This window comes from Schistocerca piceifrons, chromosome 11, assembly GCF_021461385.2.
Source record: "Schistocerca piceifrons isolate TAMUIC-IGC-003096 chromosome 11, iqSchPice1.1, whole genome shotgun sequence".
Taxonomy (NCBI): Eukaryota; Metazoa; Arthropoda; class Insecta; order Orthoptera; family Acrididae; genus Schistocerca; species Schistocerca piceifrons.
Genome location: NC_060148.1, coordinates 161,985,877 through 162,007,266, shown reverse-complemented (window position 1 = coordinate 162,007,266; position 21,390 = coordinate 161,985,877). Strand labels below are relative to the sequence as shown.

At 39.8% G+C, this 21,390-nt stretch overlaps 1 protein-coding gene across 1 annotated transcript in view; it reads right to left on the bottom strand.

Moving 5' to 3' along the window:
• Positions 1–513: 513 nt before the first annotated feature.
• Positions 514–21,390, bottom strand: part of LOC124720437 (zinc finger protein 93-like) — a 94,807-nt gene continuing 73,930 nt past the window's right edge. Inside the window, exons 7-8 of the mRNA XM_047245791.1 lie at positions 1,418–3,067; positions 514–1,249 (exon numbers count right to left, since the gene is read on the bottom strand). Coding sequence (XP_047101747.1) covers positions 1,162–1,249; positions 1,418–3,067 — 1,738 coding nt within the window. The 3' untranslated portion in view covers positions 514–1,161. The remainder of the gene's footprint in view (positions 1,250–1,417; positions 3,068–21,390) is intronic.

Sequence of the window (21,390 nt, the reverse complement as noted above, 5' to 3'; positions counted from 1 at the left end):
CTCGTCCAGCACAAAGAAGGGAAGAAGAAGAAAAGGTGTGCAAACAAGGACTGTAAACCTATTGTGAGAACAATGTGTTCAAAGTGTAATGTGGGATTGTGTATTGACTGTTTTATTCCATTTCATGTAAAATAACGCTGAGTTCAGAGTTTGATGTTTGATTCTTAATTGTACTGTGCTATAAAGTATCAATTGTATGATGAAGACTGAATAATAAATTTGCACAAAACTTGTATATGTAATAAGAAATTTCAATAACCTACTTATTTTAGTTGAAGTTGTAATCCATATAAAATTAGGTAGTGAAAGCACCTATTGTTGCCATATGGCAACATCAAATATTTTGCTAATGACGGTAATGACTTTCGTCAAAAAACTCTGTTGTGTAATTTATGCCTTTTACAGACATAATAACGCAATTTAAAGAAAAATCACGAAATAATTAATTCCGGTGCTAATGGGTTAATGACATATACAGCATATTTCTTGAGGAAAAATACCTGAGTAAAATAATTGCCATAATCATGGATCTCCCGTGTTCAGTTTATGAACCTGAGTGAAGGAAGTGCCATGAATATATTTTTGCTGTCACTTTCTCAAATGCAGAGTTACAAGTACTACATAATGACCATGTTTGGAATAATAAGCAGCAAGTCATCACATTTCCTTGGCCTTATACTGAATATTGCGTGGTAATTATAACTATTGACAGTGTTAATGACAAAAACACATTTGATTAATGTTTCTGGAGTATTTAGTAATACAATTTCTTAACATCTCAAGCTGCAGATAGCGATTTTTATATTTCACATTATCTCTTACCTCAATATAGTACAGATTATTGCACTTTTTTCACAATTCTACAACACTTTAATGTTATTTCACAGGCATTACAATTTATTGTCCCCCTACTACAGTCATTATTTTATAGGCCTTTAGGGCACCAACCAGGAATATCTATTTGCATAAACTAACATTTACTTGTAGTTACTTTCTGATGTGAAGTAATGCATGTGTCTTGAAAGTACCCAACTGAGTGAAACTTTTGTCACAGATATCACATTTGTGAGGTCCCCTTCCCATGTGGAGTAATGCATGTGTCTTGAGATCACCTGATGTAGTAAATGATTTGCCACAAATATCACATTTGTGAGGTCTTTTCTAGATGTGAAGTTTCTTTCCAGTGTGAATTGTTATATGCCTCTTGAGAGTGCCTGACCTAGCGAAGGATTTCCCACAAATCACACATTTGTGAGGTTTCATTCCAGTGTGAATTAATGTTTGTCTGTTAAGATAGTTTGACGTAGCAACAGATTACCCACAAATATCACAGTTGTGAGGTTCCTTTCCAGTGTGAATTAATACATGCCTCTTGAGATTCCCTGACCTAGCAAAAGATTTCACACATTTCACACATTTGTGAGGTTTCTTTCCAGTGTGAACTAGTATGTGATTCGTGAGATAACCTGATGTAGCAAAACATTTCCCACAAATCTTACATTTGTAGGGTTTCTTTCCAGTGTGAATTAATACATGTGTCTTAAGAGAACCTGATGTAGCAAAACATTTCCCACAAATCTCACATTTGTAGGGTTTCTGTCCAGTGTGAAATAGTACATGAGTCTTGAGATAACCTGATGTAGTAAAACATTTTCCACAAATCTCACATTTGTGAGACTTATTTCCAGTGTGAATTAATACATGAGTCTTGAGACAACCTGATGTAGCAAAACATTTTCCACAAATCTCACATTTGTGAGATTTATTTCCATTGTGAATTAATACATGAGTCTTGAGATGACCTGAAGTAGCAAAACATTTCCCACAAATCTCACATTTGTAGGGTTTCTTTCCAGTGTGAATTAATACATGTGTCTTAAGAGAACCTGATCTAGCAAAACATTTTGCACAAATCTCACATTTGTAGGGTTTCTGTCCAGTGTGAAATAGTACATGAATCTTGAGATAACGTGATGTAGTAAAACATTTTGCACAAATCTCACATTTATGAGGTTTCTTTCCAGTGTGAATTAATACATGAGTCTTGAGATAACCTGATGTAGCAAAACATTTCCCACAAATCTCACATTTGTAGGGTTTCTTTCCAGTGTGAATTAACGCGTGTGTCTTGAGATAACCTGATCTAGAAAAACATTTTCCACAAATCTCACATTTGTGAGATTTATTTCCAGTGTGAATTAATACATGAGTCTTGAGACAATTTGATCTAGCAAAAAATTTTCCACAAATCTCACATTTGTGAGGTTTCTTTCCAGTGTGATTTAATGAATGCTTCTTGAGACTGCCTAACAAAGTAAAAGATTTCCCACAAATTTCACATTTGTGAGGTTTTATTCCAGTGTGAATTAATAAGTGTCTCTTCAGATCGCCTGACCTTGCAAACCATTTGGCACAAATACCACATTTGTTGGTTCTGTTTGCAATATATAGATCAGCCTGGGCACTGAGATTAACAGCTGTAGATAAAATTCCATAAGCACTTGTTTTCTCTGCATCTTTTGTCATGTGTCTGTTACACATGTCATTAGAGGCCTTCTTTGAAATTTTCCAAGTTTCCTTATATGAAGACTGTTCAATGTGTTCTGTAAAAGAAACTTCTGGCTCACTATCCAAGAAGATACTGCTTTGATGCTCATCACTATAGTCATATTTTTCATGGTGGCCAGCAGTTAAGACATGATAATTCTCTCTCATTCTCAAATGTGTTTTCAAACTAACCTTACTGTGAAATACCTCACCACACCACTTACAAACATACAAAGGTGGCTGCATGCCATCAATGTGCATAAACACATGCATTATGGGTCTGTATTTTGAAGGAAAGTTCTGTTGGCAGAAATCACAGCTATATAGAAGTAATTCCTTTTCTCTCTTACTACAGTCATATTGGGTGGCAACTGAGCATTCCTTGTCAATAGTCACATTTTCTGTACCAAACTCATGTGCTGACTTCTCCTTGTCTATCACCGAATCATCCTGGACCAGCCCATGGTGATAAATGTCTTCACATGATATGCCACAGCTCCCACCAGTAGTCTGAGTCAATCTGAAGAGTCAAGACAAGAATGTTAAATGTTGATATATATACAACAAAGAAACAATATTTGAGTGTCGATAAATGCAGTACTATAGGCCACAAGTCATAAAAGTGCATAAGAAATTGCATATTTAGTAACTGTTAATGATTTAAAATTACTATCTTCCTCCAGAAGGAAAGAACTGATGAGATAAAAGTGGTTTAAAACGAAATTAACCACAGGAAATTCAATAATGATGAATCTGAGTCACTGCTGATTTCATTTGAAATTTTAAGTGAGAGTTAAAATAATTCACTTTCATGTGTTACTATCTTTTCAAAATACTGTACTACAAGTTAACAGTTTACACCAATTTATTAAATGTATCAAAAAAATTCTTACATTCAAGGCATTTAAGATTTGAGTAAGAGAGATAATTTTTAAATGTTCCTCTTCCATTATCTTTTTCTGTTTCGCAAACACTTTCACCTTTGGAAATGATAAATTTATTTCACCTAATTAACAGATTTTTTTTGTTTGATTCCCAATGACTAAAGAACTAGTGCAAGCTTCAACATTTTGTTAGGTATCTAGAACGGATGTTAATCAGGTGAATAATGATGGTTCATGAACAAGAATCAATGTCACATCAATCAAGGGAACAATCTGCATACTGATGAATGAAAGTGAATGACACACTTGCAGATGGTTTTAATCTAAGACTGTGTTTTCGGCACTGCAACTTGTAAGAAGCCTTGCACAAATGGAAATACTGTCTGAAAAGATGGAAATAGTTGTAAATTTTCCAGTATATTTGCACTGAGCCTTTTTGAAAATTTCTACATCTTCCTAACATCTGATCATCTGGCATTGCAGAACACCATTGACTGAAGGACACACATATAAATGGCCACTTCATCACCCATACGACACTGCTAGCTGACACCACATATTGTGTGGCAGTGGTAACAGCTGATGCATGAGCTGAGTATCTGGGTCCCATTATTCCACCTGCAGTTAAACCCTTTCCCACAGAACAGAACTGTGATGCCTTTCAGGTCCCCAGTATGTGCATCATGTTGGACATGAAAGAGTATGAACTACTGAAGGCATGCATACCCAGTGTTATCTTTTGCTCTGCAACTTTTGACTTTTTTGCGTTTTGTTGGGGATATAGTTTTGCGTGGCATGATATCTGGTAAATTTCGAGTGTTTTTAAACTCTTAATTAGAATCACACGATTTTTTTAACGTAACTGGTATCATGGTGTGTGTCAGTTTCTAGAAGTTGACAACTGTATAACTAGATATTGTAACTTTTTTAAAACTCAATTAGTTACAACATGTATTTTCATACATATGGAAGAAAAGCAACTGAATGTTAATAATTAAGAAAGAAATCAAAAAATATGCAAGTAAGGTTTCAGACAAATAGCTTTCTTTTTCTCAAAGTACTAGATATAAAACTTACAATTAAAATTTTATGCTATGCCAGTGAACCATAAACAAACCAGGATAAGGAAGAGAATTTGTGGAAAAATTCAACAAAAAATGAAGTTTGATGTTAATTATTTATCAATTGTTTTAGAGACCTCCATGCAACCATTGTGTAGGTACTGGGTACTTGTGTCATATCCTTAATATTTACTGCATAACATTTTTTGTGGCAGGCACATTCATAAACTGTTCATGCAGTGATAATGGAAGTGCACATGTAATTTATCAACACTCATACTACAGCCTGGACAGTAACAGTGCTGATGGCTCACACCACATTTGTTCGAAATTTTGGCACTAAACCTGTTACCTCTACTTTATTCCTTCCTTTGTTCTCTCGATTCTCAAACCAAAGAGCTGTCATCATGAACAAATACCATTTCTTACATTCTATATATCTATACCGGTACCCTCAATCCAACCGCCGGATTTTATACACCCCAACTGTCTGCATCCAGTGTAATTCATGGGAAAGTGCGAATGTCTGCAAATGTTTGCCAGTTGTGTAACTGAGGTGAAACGTGGGGACCAGCCCGGTATTCACCTATTAGGATGAGGAAAACCGCCTAAAAACCCCTTCCAGGCTGGCTGGCACACCGGCCCTTCATCGTTAATCCGCTGTGTGGATTCGATCCAGGGTCGCTGTACCTACCCGAATCCAGGAAGCAGCATATTAGTGCTCTTGGCTACCCTGGTGGGTCGTTTGATACATTGCCATGAAATGATAACATCTGCTTCCATCTACTAAGGAAATATTATCAATGCATTTGATGTCAGGGTTGGAGACTGCTGTTAATGCAAGCAAGCCTATAAAAAGTTTTTATCTCAGAAACATCAATATCATGCAAAGAAGGTACGTTCTTTTGAACATTTTTATATTATCAAGATTGTTCCCACACTGTTGAATCCCATCTAAAATTCCTCAAGGGAAAAGTACACCTGATTTGTTGTTCAGTGTCTCGATTTCTACCCATCACACTACCACTGAGTAACAGGGCAGAAATCTGCAAAGCAATGTTATATTGTCTAGCACAAACATTGCTTGGGTTGTGCATTTCTCCATTTGAAATCGTTTCCCCTCCCATAGAAGTAATCATGGTGATATGACTATGTCCTCTGTTATCACCACCACCACCACCACCACCACCACCAAGGCCCTGTTGTGAATTTGTATCACCAATTTTACAGTCTACTTTTTTTACACAGTCCATTGTAGCCAATGTCACGGATGATGATGACGACGATGATGATGATGATGATGATGATGATGATGATGACAACACAAACACCCAGTCACCAGGCAGAGAAAGTCCCCAACCTGGCCACGAATCGAACCCGGGACCCCATGATCCAGAAGCAGCAATGCTAGCTACTAGACCATGAGCTGCAGACAGAACTCATGGAGAATAGCATGTCCATTCAGGCAGATTTTAATGATTAGAGAGACGTGGCACACACTGCATATTGTAAAAGACACTAACAGAAGACACAATAACTATTACACTGTAATAACAACAATAAACACAAGCTGTTGATAAAAACCTCTGCCGAGTAGCAATCATAGAATGAGTGTGGTATCTCTGCAAGATGTCATAGCAACTTTATTATGAATTTATTGAGGGGAAAATTGTCTGATGTTTGGGTGCTGCAGTGTGCGCTCTATACTTTGTAGGATGCTGTAACATTGTAATGTAGGAAAAGAGGAGAAACGATCAGAGCAATGATAATGGTGGTTCTGGTACATTTATTAGGATATGATCAGAAGTTACGTGTTCAAAATGGTCTACTGATTCTGCAACATGCTGTATCCATGACATGACATGGTTAACAGTTGCCTTTCAAGACACATGCTTTACTTCACATCAGAAAGTAACTACAAGTAATTGTTAGTTTATACAATATCCCAACATGCACATGTCGCATGAACTTAGGTTGGGGGATCTCTAAGGCCACATATTTTAAACTGCCTAGATATAATGCGGGTGATACCAAAGATTTCATGAAACCAATAGTTCACTCGACAACTGACGTATCATGCCACCCCATCTCACATCAAAATAATGGTGCAGACACTTGTGGTCTTGAAATGCTTGAATCACGTTACATAACAAGGTCCTTATAAAGTTCAGATGTCTCTGTACACCTAAGAGGTGCTTGACCTGTCACCTACAAGGAACGGTGACTCAGAATGAAGGGGATTGTGAAATCACACCACACTGTCACATAAGCTGAGTGCAGTGGATGTTCCTGCACAAGATTTGGGAGGACAACCCCACATGTAATAGTTCTGTGCACTCATGGCCCCATACAGAGTAAAATATGCCTTGTACTTCCAAAGAATATTCCCCAGCCAAAAGTCACTCTTTTCCAGGCATGCCAAAAATAAAGACAAAGTCACAGCGTTGTGGCCTATCCTGGGGCTTCTTTAGCAGCAAATTCTGAGCCTTATAGAGATACTAGTGTGAAATGTGCCACAAAATCTTTTGAACTGTTGACTGGGGGAGGCACGGTAAGAGGCAGTGTGTGAGTGTGAGTGTGAGTGTGAGTGAGAGAGAGAGAGAGAGAGAGAGAGAGAGAGAGAGAGAGAGAGAGAGAGATCCTGTGACAACTCTAACACTTAATGCAGAATTTGAGGCATCTGTTGCATGGTCAGCTAAAAGCAACTTGAATGACCGCTATGGGAATCTGCTGCACCACTCAATTCACCTATTTCTTCAAATTTATTGCTTGTATTCTTCACCATATTTATTGACATGGAGCTCTTCTCGGCCATTTATGTCAATGATATTCTTGCAATGCAGTGCTGCTGTTCTGATAAAACAACTGTACCACCCATACAAGGCGTCTCTTCTCAATAGGCATTTCATTTCATATGGAAGCCTTAAACCTTTTTAACTGTGTGTATGTCCAGAAAAGAAAAATTCACAGATTTCCCAGTTAGAAACGCGCTTTCCAGGGTGAAAAACGTTTTAATGGGTGGAAGTACATTTTTCCATCTTGAAAGATTTCGTTACCCTAGGAGCTGTAAACCTCATCAATCCCTTGAATGGTTATGGGTTTATAAGATTGTATAGAACTTTCTGGCAGTTTAGCAATTTCAACCTAGCAAAAATCAAAGCATTTATGAAAGATCTTTGATGTGTGGCAACATGTCCACTACATATTTTCGTATGACGAAAGTATGAACACGAATTCCAACAATTACATCACAGTAGCTTCTAAAGCACTGAAAGATTGTGACGTGCTTTTGTGGGCCAAGCATAGCTTGTGTCACATGATCTCGCCAGCTGATGACAGCAGATATTCAGAGCATAGGAAATGTGATGTCAGCCAATAACAAAATGAATGTTAAGCTGTGCAAACACACAAGCGAAAGAAGTTAATTGTTTAAATTACTATGCATCAGTCAACTACAAGGAAAGTTAAGTTTTCATATATAATATTTACTTCCTAACAGTTTTTGCTGTTTTTCTGAGGGCACCAGTTTCAATTTTAGCAGCTTTATATTTCTGACAAGTACGATTATAAATTTCACTGATGTGCACCAGACACTTCGTGGGTTACGTGGCTGGATACGTGTTCTGTAGAGCACTTCGACTTCTCCCATAGTAAAGCCAGTTACATGTGAAATCACTCAAGAACTTCGCTCTTGTTTTTGAAAGGAAACTATATTTTTTGCCAGCATTATTGCATAATCTGTCATCAATGAACAAACTATAATAATTATGAAAGACTAAACTCGAAACTTCGTCATTTTTTGTATTACCTTTTCAACATATAGCAAATGCAAGTGTCTCACCAAAATTTAAAATATAAGGCATAAATGGCTTGTCCTCTGGGCCCAAAATTTTTTCACATTTGCTGGTGGTCAGCGTTAAGTCTTGAATGTGAATATAATGCTCCATGATTTAAGAAAATCATCACACATTCTGACATGCATGATCATCTTACATAAAAGGAAATTTACTTCAAAAGTAATGCCTCTGAAACCAACATTCGAGATATTTCACCACGTCATGTAGAAATGTAATCAGTTGTGACTTCACTCATCAAAATGTGCCCAGGAATCAGATATATTGAAAGTTCATTGTTAGAAAATATTGTAGAATCTTTAACAGCGCTGTCGGCAGATGCCTGTGTGTGCATTTATTCTGTTTATGTGAATGGCTCATTTTCTTTGCAACGAAAGATTTATTTTGGTGATATTCCCTCTTTTGCGTTTTATTGCTGCAGTATTATTCTGCAGTGGCGAGCTAAACTAATTTTTTTATTAGTGTATCAGTTCTTAGCAATCAAAATTACAAAAATTTAACTGAAAAACAAAATTACAAAATTCCTACAATTCTGAAAAATTCCTTATCCGGATCTGAACAGATCTGAGTCCTTTTTGTGTGGCTATATTAAAGACAAGGTGTACAACAGTAATCCCAAACCACTGCTGAGCTGAAAAGCGACATTCAGGTGGTCATCGACGACAATGATGTTCTGACACTTCAGTGGGTATAGCAGAATTTTGCTATTTGGCTGAGCCACATCATCGGCAATGATGGCAGGCATATCGAACATGTCATAACCTAAATCTCAATATCTGTGGTGAAGTTTACATGTTGAATAAAGTGTGTGAACGCTGTAGTTTGTAACTAATTTACGATTTTTTGATATAGTTCAATAATTATCACCTTGTATGTTTGCTAAGTTACAGACTGGGTCCTGGGCTACATATCCCTCACTGCTACCTGTGTTTTGACTAAGTAATTCAATTACATATGTTAGTGTGGCTTTCTGCCCAAGTTGAAAGTGAGGTTATCACTTCCTTTGCCATAAGGCATAAGAAGTTGAAATCACTGTTAATGTTTGTCATCCTTAACACACAGTATCACTCCTTCACTCTCTCATTCTTTCATGGAAACAATTTTTGGTCAAGAGAAAATTTGAGGGACCACTGATTGAAGCTTTCCGCTTTTGGTGAGGTTTGTTTACTGGAGAGTGTATATCATCCATGTACACACACTTTAGAACCATTTACTCTAAATGTCTGATTATATATATTTATTTTGTGATTGATCAAAATGTTTGCAGATAATCACTTTATCGGTTAGTAGTATTAACTGCTCACAATGTTACACATTGTTTCAATGAATTAAAAATTGTAGTTTAATAATAAAACAATGAAATGGGTTTTCATCCAATTTTCCAAGTCGGCAGGTTAATGTGTAATATCATATCCTACTGAATTCTGTACTCTGTCTTCAAAAAATATATGCCTGTCTGGTACCCATGTAGGTACATTTCTTATACACCGGCTGTCAGATAGGACAAGTTACACAGCATAGAGGTCTAGTGAATCCCTTTTAGATATTGCTCAGAAGACTAACTTTCATGATCTACAGATGGCAAGTGCTGACTATCTACTTGAGTGTCCTCTGAACACAACTAATAAGACTAATAAGACCATTACAAACTTAATTTATCACGCACTGCTCAAACGTAACATTGACACACAGGTGGTCAGTGCATTCTGGCAATCATAGTGTACATAATAGAGTGATACCTTTTGAACCCCGGCAGAAAGTCAATCAGTACTTTCTTGGATCTTTGACACAGGTAAACCACATGCTGACCAAACTTTCAACATGATGATGTTTACAGCTGGTAAGATACAAATTATGATAACTATAGAGTTATGTACAGTCCTTGCCTGGTTTGATGATATTACACTACATTAATACATGTTCCACAGATCCTGAATATGTCACTTTGCAATGTGGAACTTGTGAGTTTAACATTAGGTTTCTTTACACAATGTATTTTTTTTTTCCAATTACTATTTCAATTTAAAAATTTATCTTCTGAGTAGATGATGTCCTCATTCATAAATACTTTTGATTTGTTTTTAGAAGCTGGTTGGCTATCTGTCTGACTGTTAATGCTACCTGATAGACGAACAAAGATTTTTCTGGCAGCGCAGTTCATCTCTTTCTGTGGCAAAGTCAGATTTAGCCACTGCTCTTTGCTACTATCTTTGAACTGTGATTCTTGTATTGTGAACCTCCCTAGTTCCTTAAACAAGTGTCTGCAATGTGATCTTCAGTGCTTCCCGACTATTATTCTGATTACAGGCTTTTGTGCAATGAATACTTTTTCTCTAAATGATGTGACCCTAAAACTTCATGGTATATGAAAGCAGTGAATGGAAATATGCATTATAAGTTAATTTACTGATATGTTTGTCACCAAAGTTTGCAATAACCCTAATGGCGTAAGATGCTGAACTGATATGTTTCATAAGCTCATGATGTGCTTCTTCAAATTAATTTTTTATCAATGCACACACCCAGAAATTTCAAATACTCTGCTTAGCAACAGATTCCTGTTCTAAATCTATACTTATCAATGGTATTCTGCCATTTACTGCACAGAACAGTGTACATTGTGTTTTCTCAAAACCATCTGTAGACAACCAATTAATTTACTGAAAGACATAATTCAGAGTTTCCTCAGCTAATTCATATATCTTTGGTGTGATTACTGCATCATCAGAAAAAGAACTAGCTTTGCATCTTCATGACTGTAGAGTGCCAGGTCATTAACAGATATTAAGAAAAATATGAGGAACAAACGTGAACACTGTGGGACACCATTCTTCATACCTCCTCAGAGGATGTAGTGTTATCAAAGCAACATTACCATTTCCGCTCATTCACATGACCGCAATGCAGCCATACCTGGATCGACACTAATAGACCAAAAGATTTACTGACCTTAAAAGAAAAGCAATACTACACAATAAAAAAAAAAAGATTCAGAAATGAAAGGAGAATGGTAGTGTTCCTCCCTGCCTCCATGCTGTGTTGGGTCCATCAGCATGATCGTAGGTTCTGGAGATAAACTGATACAAAATGATTGACATTAAAGTAATGAGGAGATGCAGATACTTATGGATAATTTGGCTATATAAGCACACGTTTTTAATGCTACGTACCTTTTAATATTAAGTTACAATGGCTGGTGCGTATTAACAAAAGCTTTGTACATAACAGGCAATACTTCATACTAATGTCCTCTCGATGGACCCTGTTAGTAATTAATTACATAAAACTACATGTTCTCTGATTGAAAAGACAATTAGGACATTTACGGAGTATTTTACACAAATTTTAAAATTTTTGCAGAACACAGCAAGTCTGCCTTTCATGGAATAATAACAGTAAAAGGTGAATCGCTCAAGGCTTCATTTGTCTTGAAATAACAGAATTCTTTTTTTATATCATTAATCGATAAGTGTACTTAGAGATTTACGACCGCCGGGTGAGAGTGGCAAAGATAAAGAATAATAGATTCTGCCACTGCTATTTGACGGTTAATTTCTTTTACATTACAATTGTTTGATAGCTTTAGGCCATCAGGCGTTTACCATTGAGCGTATACTAATGTTTGTAGGGCAAATATTACTAATATTACAAGGACTGCAAACTTTAGCACACTATCTCTACTGTTAAAATCAACCTTCTACATTCTTCCACTTAAATATGATTTAAACCGTTTGTGCATGTCCTGCTCACAACAGGCTTTTAGTACTCTGTTGGAAGTGCCATCAATTCCATGTGTGCTTCTACATTGAGTGAATTAATTATTTTCCTAATTTCAGTTCGAGAGGTGGTTTGAATTTCAATTTTATGAAATTGCATAGGTATTCCTTCCTCCATGTACAACCTTGTATTTCCTAATGAACAGCTGTATCCTAATTTCCCTACAACATTAAAAAAAATTATTATACAATTACTTCTGATTTTTGTTAAACTTTTCATTGAGTTTGATAGGAATAAAATCTTTCTGTGATTTCCACTGTCGTGTTTCCTTTCTAGCAATATCCCAAATTTTTTTCATTTTATCATCAGAGGTGCTAATCCGAGACATGGTGCACACACTTCTTGGCTTTTTAATAACTTTTCCTAATACAGTGCAACAGTTTTTTGTAATATTTGGCTCTTACTCGATAATTACTCCTGGCTGTAAAATAAATTTCGATTTTCTGTTTACAACATATTATCTGTTTAATAAGTCACAGCTTTTTAGATTGTTTCTTACAATTACGATTTGACGTTTCCTTTGGGAAATTATTTTCACATTAAATTTGAAATTAGCATCAGCTTCCCTGTAGATTTCATCCCATTCTGTTTCTAGCTGTACAATTGTTAAATTGAATGCACTATTTTGGAGGACTATTTTGCATTACTTGTATGGAACTATGTTATATAGTATACCTAGATGTGCATCCTGATCATAAGGATCATTCTCAAAAGGGGTAAGTATTTGACTAAATTTATATTCAGTCTGTAAAGTATCTTTCTTAGTGCTGCTTTCCTGTATGCAGCAAAATCTATAACTGACATCAAATTGAAAGAACCAAGAAATACTCCAATGTAGTTCTATCTGATTTCTTCAGAATATCTACATTGGAAACCCCGCAAACTATAATTTGCTTGTCTGACTGGCAGATGGCACAATAAAGATTCAAAGTATTTCAGAAATCGTTGGAAGTATCTGACTGGGGACCTATACACAGCTAGAATTATACAGGTTCCATTTAGTTTAAGCTCACAGGCACATGCATCTGCATGTTGCTCTAAGCAATATGTTTTTTAGTTTATGAATTTTTCATACTATCTTTAATTTTAACGTATGAAGTCCCCTCTACTTGCCCACTCCCATCCCTCTTGCCCCTCTGCTCGACACCTTTTCTCCACTGCATTTCTTCCCCCACCCCTTCCCCTCAATGGTACCTCATCCAACTTCTCTGCACTAAGAGGCAGTCTCACAATCTTGTGCTTCATTTCTGGTGCTAAGCTGTTCAGTTCATATCGATTATAAATATGGCAATGACACCTAATCACCTCCAATATCGCCACCTTGGTATATCAGCATTAAATAGAGTTACTCTTCCCTTCCAGCTAATGTGCAATTTCCTCCTACTTTGTTCTTGAATTAGAAAATTTCCCCTTTATTCTGTAAATTTAACTGGCATTGTCACCAATCAGAGCGCCCTTATTGAATTGTCTCAATAAAGGCAAACACAAGGATTCAAATACGTCACTGTTGAGTTCTTCGTGATAGTCATTGATTTTTGGGCATGTTCAGATCATTCTGCATGACAGACAGTGTGTGTGTTTCCTCTGCCATACAGTACTTTCTACCCATCATTTCTTTTTGAAGCTTGTCACATTTTGTTTATTGCACTATTTTGTTTGAGCCACATCTGATCAAAATAAATAATATGGAAACGGTTATTTCTTTTCCTGATGCTGTGAATTTATTTCAGAAGTAGCAACATTTAATACAGTATCGGATCCTCCATCAGAGACCATCTTTCATCTTTGCATTTGCTGAATGTGTATGCCAAAGGTTTCAGAACTCTTCCTCTCAATAATTAGCCCCCTGTGAAAGGTATCTTACAATTAAAAACATTACCTTCATTTTGTCTTGTAGGTTACTCGCCATGGTCATGAATTTTCAATATAATACAATGAAGAATATCTTTCTAGAGATCTTCCAAATCCGTTTCCATACACAGGTTTCCATCCACTGCACTTATGTATATATTCTCAGTAAAGTTCATGGTCGAACACCAGATACTTATGTTGTTGAAGTCTGCAGAGCTGATAAGATTCAGTCTCTTTTTGCTTTGTCTTTAAGGTCATGAAGAAATTCGTTTACCTTATGTAAAATACTCTTTTCTGGCTCTGTGTGTTTTGGAATCAAATCATCTTAAATCAGAAATAAAAACGGCAATATTAATAAATGGAAATCACTGCTCTCTTAGCAAACATATGCCACTGTCCAGTGAGCACAAGTAAAAGATGGATAGTGAGTGTCAAATTGTCTGCAAAGCCATGGCAACAGCAGCATGAATTAACCACAGCATTACCGTATGAACTTGTCTGTCTATTTCGAAGGCACCTGTTGTGGAAATGACACTGTGGCAGAAGTATGAGCTTAGAGACATGCACCAAGCAAAATATGCCCAAGAGTGCTTGTTGGCATTCAAAAAATGGAGGGAAGATGAAAGCTGTGAAAACTGGCATAACCCTCACAACCACTACTTGTTGCTCCTTGATGTAGAAAAGCAGAAACTTTATGCAAGGAAGCAATCTTGTTTCCTTTCACAACTTACATGTGACAAGTTTTTTCCAAGTCCTGTACACATCTTAGTGAAGTGAGAGATGATGTAGGATCATGGTGCAAGGGCTTAAGAAGGCAGCATCCGGATGTCATAATGGGTGGAACAGGAACTAGTATTGACATGAATCAGACCTATAGTATTGAGTATGACCTGCTACAAATAGGAACTGCAACAAATCTTACAAATGCAGGCTTGGTGCCTGCTTTCATGGGATTACATTTGCCCCAATTGAACGGCATTGTCAGGATGACCACGCGCGCAGGGTGGGGGGGGGGGGGGGGGCGGGCGGGGCGGCTGCGGGCGCGGGCTGTGGGGGGGGGGGGGGGAGGCGGGCGCGCGCGGTCGGTCGGGCAGGGGCTGTAGGGGGGGCAGGCGGGCGCGCGCGGTCGGTCGGGCGTGGGCTGTAGGGGGGGAGGCGGGGGCGGGGCAGGGGGCGGGGGCAGGGAGCGGGGCAGGGGGGCGGGACAGGGGGGGCGGGGCAGGGGGGGCGGGACAGGGGGGGCGGGACAGGGGGGGCGGGACAGGGGGGGCGGGACAGGGGGGGCGGGGCAGGGGGCGGGCGGGCGGGCGGGGGCAGAGGGGCGGGCGGGCGGGCGGGGGCAGAGGGGCGGGCGGGCGGGCGGGGGCAGAGGGGCGGGCGGGCGGGCGGGGGCAGAGGGGCGGGCGGGCGGGCGGGCGGGCGGGGGCAGAGGGGCGGGCGGGCGGGGGCAGAGGGGCGGGCGGGCGGGCGGGCGGGCGGGCGGGGGCAGAGGGGCGGGCGGGCGGGCGGGGGCAGAGGGGCGGGCGGGCGGGCGGTGGCAGAGGGGCGGGCGGGCGGGCGGGCGGGGGCAGAGGGGGGGCGGGCGGGGGCAGAGGGGGGGCGGGCGGGGGCAGAGGGGGGGCGGGCGGGGGCAGAGGGGGGGCGGGCGGGGGCAGAGGGGGGGCGGGCGGGGGCAGAGGGGGGGCGGGCGGGGGCAGGGGGGCGGGCGGGGGCAGGGGGGCGGGCGGGGGCTGCATATTCGTATTGTAATTCCTATGTATTTAGTTGAGCTCACAGCTTTTAGGTTTGTATTATTTATCGTGTGAACGAAATTTAGCACATTCCTTTCAGTACTCATGTGGTTGACTTCATACTTTTCATTAATTAATGTCAATTGCTATTTTTCACATCTTACAGATATCTTTCTCACTTCACAATTCGTTTTGATCATCTGATGACTTTACAATAACGTAAATGACTGCCTAATCTAAGAGGGCTGCTCAGATTGTCTCCTACATCGTATTTTGTACATCAGGGACAAGACAGGGCCTATAACACACACTTGGGAAACGTCAGATATTACTTGAATTACTTTCTATCAGTTATTACGAACTGTGACCTTTCTGGCACAAAATCACGAATCAGTGCACACTACTAGGATGATACTCCAGGGGCACACAATGTAATTGGAAGTCACTTGTGAGGAATTGAGTCAAAAGCCTTCTGAAAAAAAAAAAATGGAATCAATCTAATGTCATCTGTCCATATGAGTTATTACCTTGCGAGAATAAAGAGCTTGTTGTATTTCACAAGAATTATGTTTTCCGAATATGTGTTGGCTATTTGTCAACAAATGACATCTTCCAGGTAATTCATAATGTTCAAACAGATTATGTTTTCCAGTATCCTACTGCAAAGCGATGTTACTGGAACGGGTCTGCGTTTCATCGGATTACTCCCATTTCCTTTCTTGGGTTCTGGAGTAATTTGCGCAACTTTCCTGTCTTCGCGTACCAATCTTTCTGCAGATGAAGAGTTGTATATGACTTAAGTATCGATCTATTGCATCAGCATATTCTAAAAGGAACCTGAATGGTGTACAATTTGGACCAGAGGCATTGCCTTTCTTAAGATGCTCCACTGCATTTAGGATACCAACGCCCGAAGTTACAGACAGTTATTCTTGATTAGAATTCAAAATGGTTCAAATGGCTCTGAGCACTATGGGACTCAACTGCTGAGGTCATTAGTCCCCTAGAACTTAGAACTAGTTGTATGTATTCACGGTGTATTTGGATAGTATTAATCCAAATATACAATTTACTACGGAGGAAGAGAGAAATGGACAACTAAATTTTTTGGATGTATCAGTAATTAAACGGGCAGATTGCAGTCTAGGGCATAAAGTGTATAAAAGAGAAAAACACACACACACACACACACACACACACACACACACAAAAACACACACCGACCATTACCTCCATAAGGATTCGAACCATCATCCCAGGCAGAAGAGAGGCGTCATTAAAACACTGGTGGACACAACTAATAATATCTGTCAGCCAGTTTACTTGCAAGATGATCTAAATCATTTGCGAACGGTTGTTAAGAAAAATGGATACGCTGACAACGAGATAGATCAAGCACTTCATCCCAGAAGAAAAGCGTGTGACAACATTCAGCAAGAACAACTGTCAGCTGGAAGAGTTTTTCTTCCATTCATTTGCAATATTACGGACAGTATTGGGAAAGTTCTGGCAAAGTTTCAAGTTATAACAATCTTTAGACCCACGAAAACGATTAGTGAGTGTAAACGCAAGCTTTCACGGCCCTTGTCACAGTCAAAAATTCTTCTGGGGTTAAGGCCGCATTGTCAACTATAAAATTCTGACGTTTCAGCGGCTGTTGCAAGACGCCTTCCTCAGGGTGTCTGAGGAAGGTGTCTTGCAACAGTCGCCGAAACGTCGGAATTTTATAGTTGACAATGCGGCCTCAAATCCGGAAGAATTTTAGTGACCAAGTTTTAGTGTTTAAGATCGGCGAAAGATGCACTACACCTCTTAGCAACTCCTGAGGTGTATAAAATTCCGTGTGGCTGTGTGAAGGTTTATATTGGAACAACGATAAGAGTGTTAATACCCGCTAAACCGAACACAAAAGGCAGTTTCGACTGGAATATACCGACAGATCAGTTGTAGCAGAACATGTTTTTAAAGATGTCGACGATGAAATAAAATTTAATGAGAAAAACGTGCTAGCCAGGACATCGATTATTATGCACATATGTATAGGGAAGCTATAGAGATTCAGGAACACCACAATGATTTCAGCACAAAAGGGGACGGCTTAAAGTTAGGCAGGATATGGCAGTCAACTTTGCACCAACGATGTGACGAACTATTACATTAAATCGAGAATAATGACGTTAGTCAGAGACAGACTTACAGTCGGCCCCACGTGACTTACGCTGGTGCCCTCTATATAAACGGGAAATCCATGGCCTGGCAGCCATCGTTGACTCACCTCCAAAGATGTTGCCCGCAGTTGGCAACGAATTACAGATAGACTATAGCCTCTCAGCCTGGAACTTTTAATTGATTGCTATCTGTACTACCTCACAGGAATATCTACTTAAGTTTCATTACAAGGTAAACTACTTCGAACAGCAATGAACATTATACCAACTGAATTTCATCCATTCTTTGTGAACATGGTTAGGTCTCTTGAAAAATTTCAGCTGAACTTATTTCAATACCTACAAGGATTTGAGATTCAGTGCTTTTTGTTACCGCTTTGAGCTCTGTTCCTTTTATAATGCAGCTACCACAATTTACAACTACAATACTTATTGTGGTTGTATCTACCCTCCTTGGGTGTTCTACTTCAGCCTTTGAAACTGAAGCCCTTTCTGCACTTACCTGAGACCCTCTCACCTAGAAAAGCCCAGTCTCCTCTACACATCCCCTATACTCGTGGAACTGCTTTCTTTGCGTAGTTTACTCCTGACCCATTTAGCAGAACCTGTAAATCCACCACCTTTTGGCGCAGGTTGAGGAATCTGCAACCTACCCAGTTGCAGAACTGTCTGGGACTCTGATTCAGACCTTCACTCTACTCTGTACGAAATAACCACGTTCAGTTTAGCCCATGATGGTGAACTCCACCTTCATCTCTCAGGCAAGAATGGCAGTCTTTATTAGCTAGGCGCTGAAACCAGACAGAACCTATTTCATTTCAATGTGACACATGTAAGTTGCGTTTCATAAGAAATGCGACCCAATTCATAAAAAAATCATTTATTTAATATATTCGTACAAATAAAAAATTTTCAAAATAGCACCCTCTTGCGTCAATACACTTCTGGAGGCGGTGTTTCCATGCCTGGAAGGCATCCTGGAATTTCTTTAGAGCTGATGTAACATGGGCCTGGATGCTTTCAATCGTGTCCCAGTGTTTTCCTTTCATGACTTCTTTTAACCAAGGAAACAAAGAAAGTCAGCAGGAGCCAGGTCAGGACTGTAGGGAGGCTGAGGTACCAATGGGGTCTTGGTCCTGGCAAGCAAATCTTTTAAAATGAAGGCACTATGACTGTGTGTTGTCGTGGTGAACTTTTCCACTTATTCTTGCTGTCGCTTCGGCAGCACGAGACCCTCCTTTTCAGTCTTTTGAGCACTTCCAAGTAGAAAACTGAGTTCACTGTAGTCCCAGTAGGTAGGAATTCGTGGTGGACAATGCCCCTGACGTCCAAGAAGGCAATGTGCATGGTTTTGATCCTGGACTTGCTCATGCATGCCTTCTTGGGATGGGGCGACGATGGGGTGTGCCACTCTGAACTCTGCCTTTTTGTCTCAGGGACGTACTCAAAAATCCACGACTCTTTAGCAGTGATAACTGATTTTAAAAAATGAGGATCATTTTCACACATTTCCAACATTTCTTGGCAGCGTGCTTGTATTCTTCAGTCAACACTTTTGGGACAAGTTTGGCACACATCTTTCTCATGTTCATATCTTCGGTCACAATGCGGAAAAGGTTCTTTTTGACATGTTTAAAGTTTGTGCTATCAATTGAAGGCTCAGCTGTCAGTCAGAGTTCAAACAATCGCGCACAAGCGTCACATTTTCGTCGACTCATGCGGTTGATGGCCATTCACTGCGAGGTTCGTCAGTGATCTCCTCTCGGCCCTCCATAAACGACTTGTGTCATCGGAAAAGTTGCGATTTGGACAAGCAATCATCCCCAAAGTCATGCTGAACTAATGGAAACATTTTGGTGGCGGACTTCCTAAGTTTAACGTAAAATTTGATAGCGTACCATTCCTGTACAGAATGATCCATTGTGCCGAGTTACATAAACTCAAAACGGGGTTGACAGAAACGCACGTCCTGACTCTCCGGCAGCTTGCAACCGAATGAGACAAAGAGCATTTTGAAACTAACACCCCCATCCACTTAGCCCAGCAGGTTACAACACACTGTGGTGTACCATTGTGTTAGAAAGACATTGGTCTCATTACTCATGGAACGCAATCTGTATTGTTACCACCAACGTGAGTCACCACTTAGAGCTGGCTATGCCATGGTTTTCATGGCATTCAGAATCTGTAAAGACTCCAACCAGTATGCACACAGAATGCACATTGGATTCCTTCCCCTCCTATGCAGTCTTATCTCTAAATGGCGCCATTACACACCTAACATCGGAGATTCTAAGTACCAGTAATACTACCCTCTGCGAATGCTCAGTCTTGCACACTGAGAGGCTTCCTTTGGAACATGGCACACGACTTCATCTGGCTCATGGATTCCATCAGCCATAGACAGCTCCCAAATCTGTTCATCAGACGAACAGAGCAGGCTCTTCGATCAGCAACATGGAAATTCTTCCACTGCCTCCCACACGCTTGAATGACTTTCCACTCAACCACAAGTGAGAGGTCAATCTCAGTGTGGACAGTACCCAATATGACTGCAGCAGTGGACCAATTGGTGTACAACACTGCCTGGAGCTGTGAGCGAAGAATCAACTTGATTCACATCTGAACACAGAAATTACTATATCTGTCCATACCAGAATTGGTATGGTAGATACACAGACATATGCGAAAAATAGGAGTTGAAGGTAAGGAGCATTGACAAAATTTAATATAAGTCGCTTCTTATGGAAACATGTGTCAGCCCACAGTACTCTGATGTGCTACTGCTGCTACTATGAGAGCTACCACTGGATTGGGCGATCTAAGTGCTGCAAGTAACACAAAACGAATGATTCAATGCAGACAGTGGTTCTATGCACTACACAGTTACTAAAGCGTATAAATGTGCCTGATAAATACACAAATGTGCACAAAATACAGGGTTTGAAGCTAAATAATAACAACAATATTACAATTATAACTATAATGATAGTAGATGTCACGAAATATACTTACATCAATTGATAAATAATTTGCTCTCTTGTGACAAACAACAAATGATAAGGATGTCAAGTCATGCATCAGAAGTCCCTGTTGTGAGCCAGTTTAAGTATTAATGCTGACCCTGATGAACAGATAAAATGAGCAAATAAGCTTCTAACTAACACTATGTGCTTTCCTTGCGGGAAAGGTGAAGTCGTTGTAGCAGCAGGCATCTGGTGTCAACATAATGCTGTTCAACCAAACCTACTGTTTGAATACCAGTGGGTGTACGCATGTTAGTGTCAGTGTAATATCGAAAAGGGAGTTCTAATAAGTGGTATTACTTGAAAACCATCAATTTAGTGCTGACAAAGTAATATTCCCCCCCCCAATGAACCATGGACCTTGCCGTTGGTGGGGAGGCTTGTGTGCCTCAGCGGTACAGATAGCCATACCATAGGTGCAACCACAACAGAGGGTTATCTGTTGAGAGGTCAGACAAACGTGTGGTTCTGAAGAGGGGCAGCAGCCTTTTC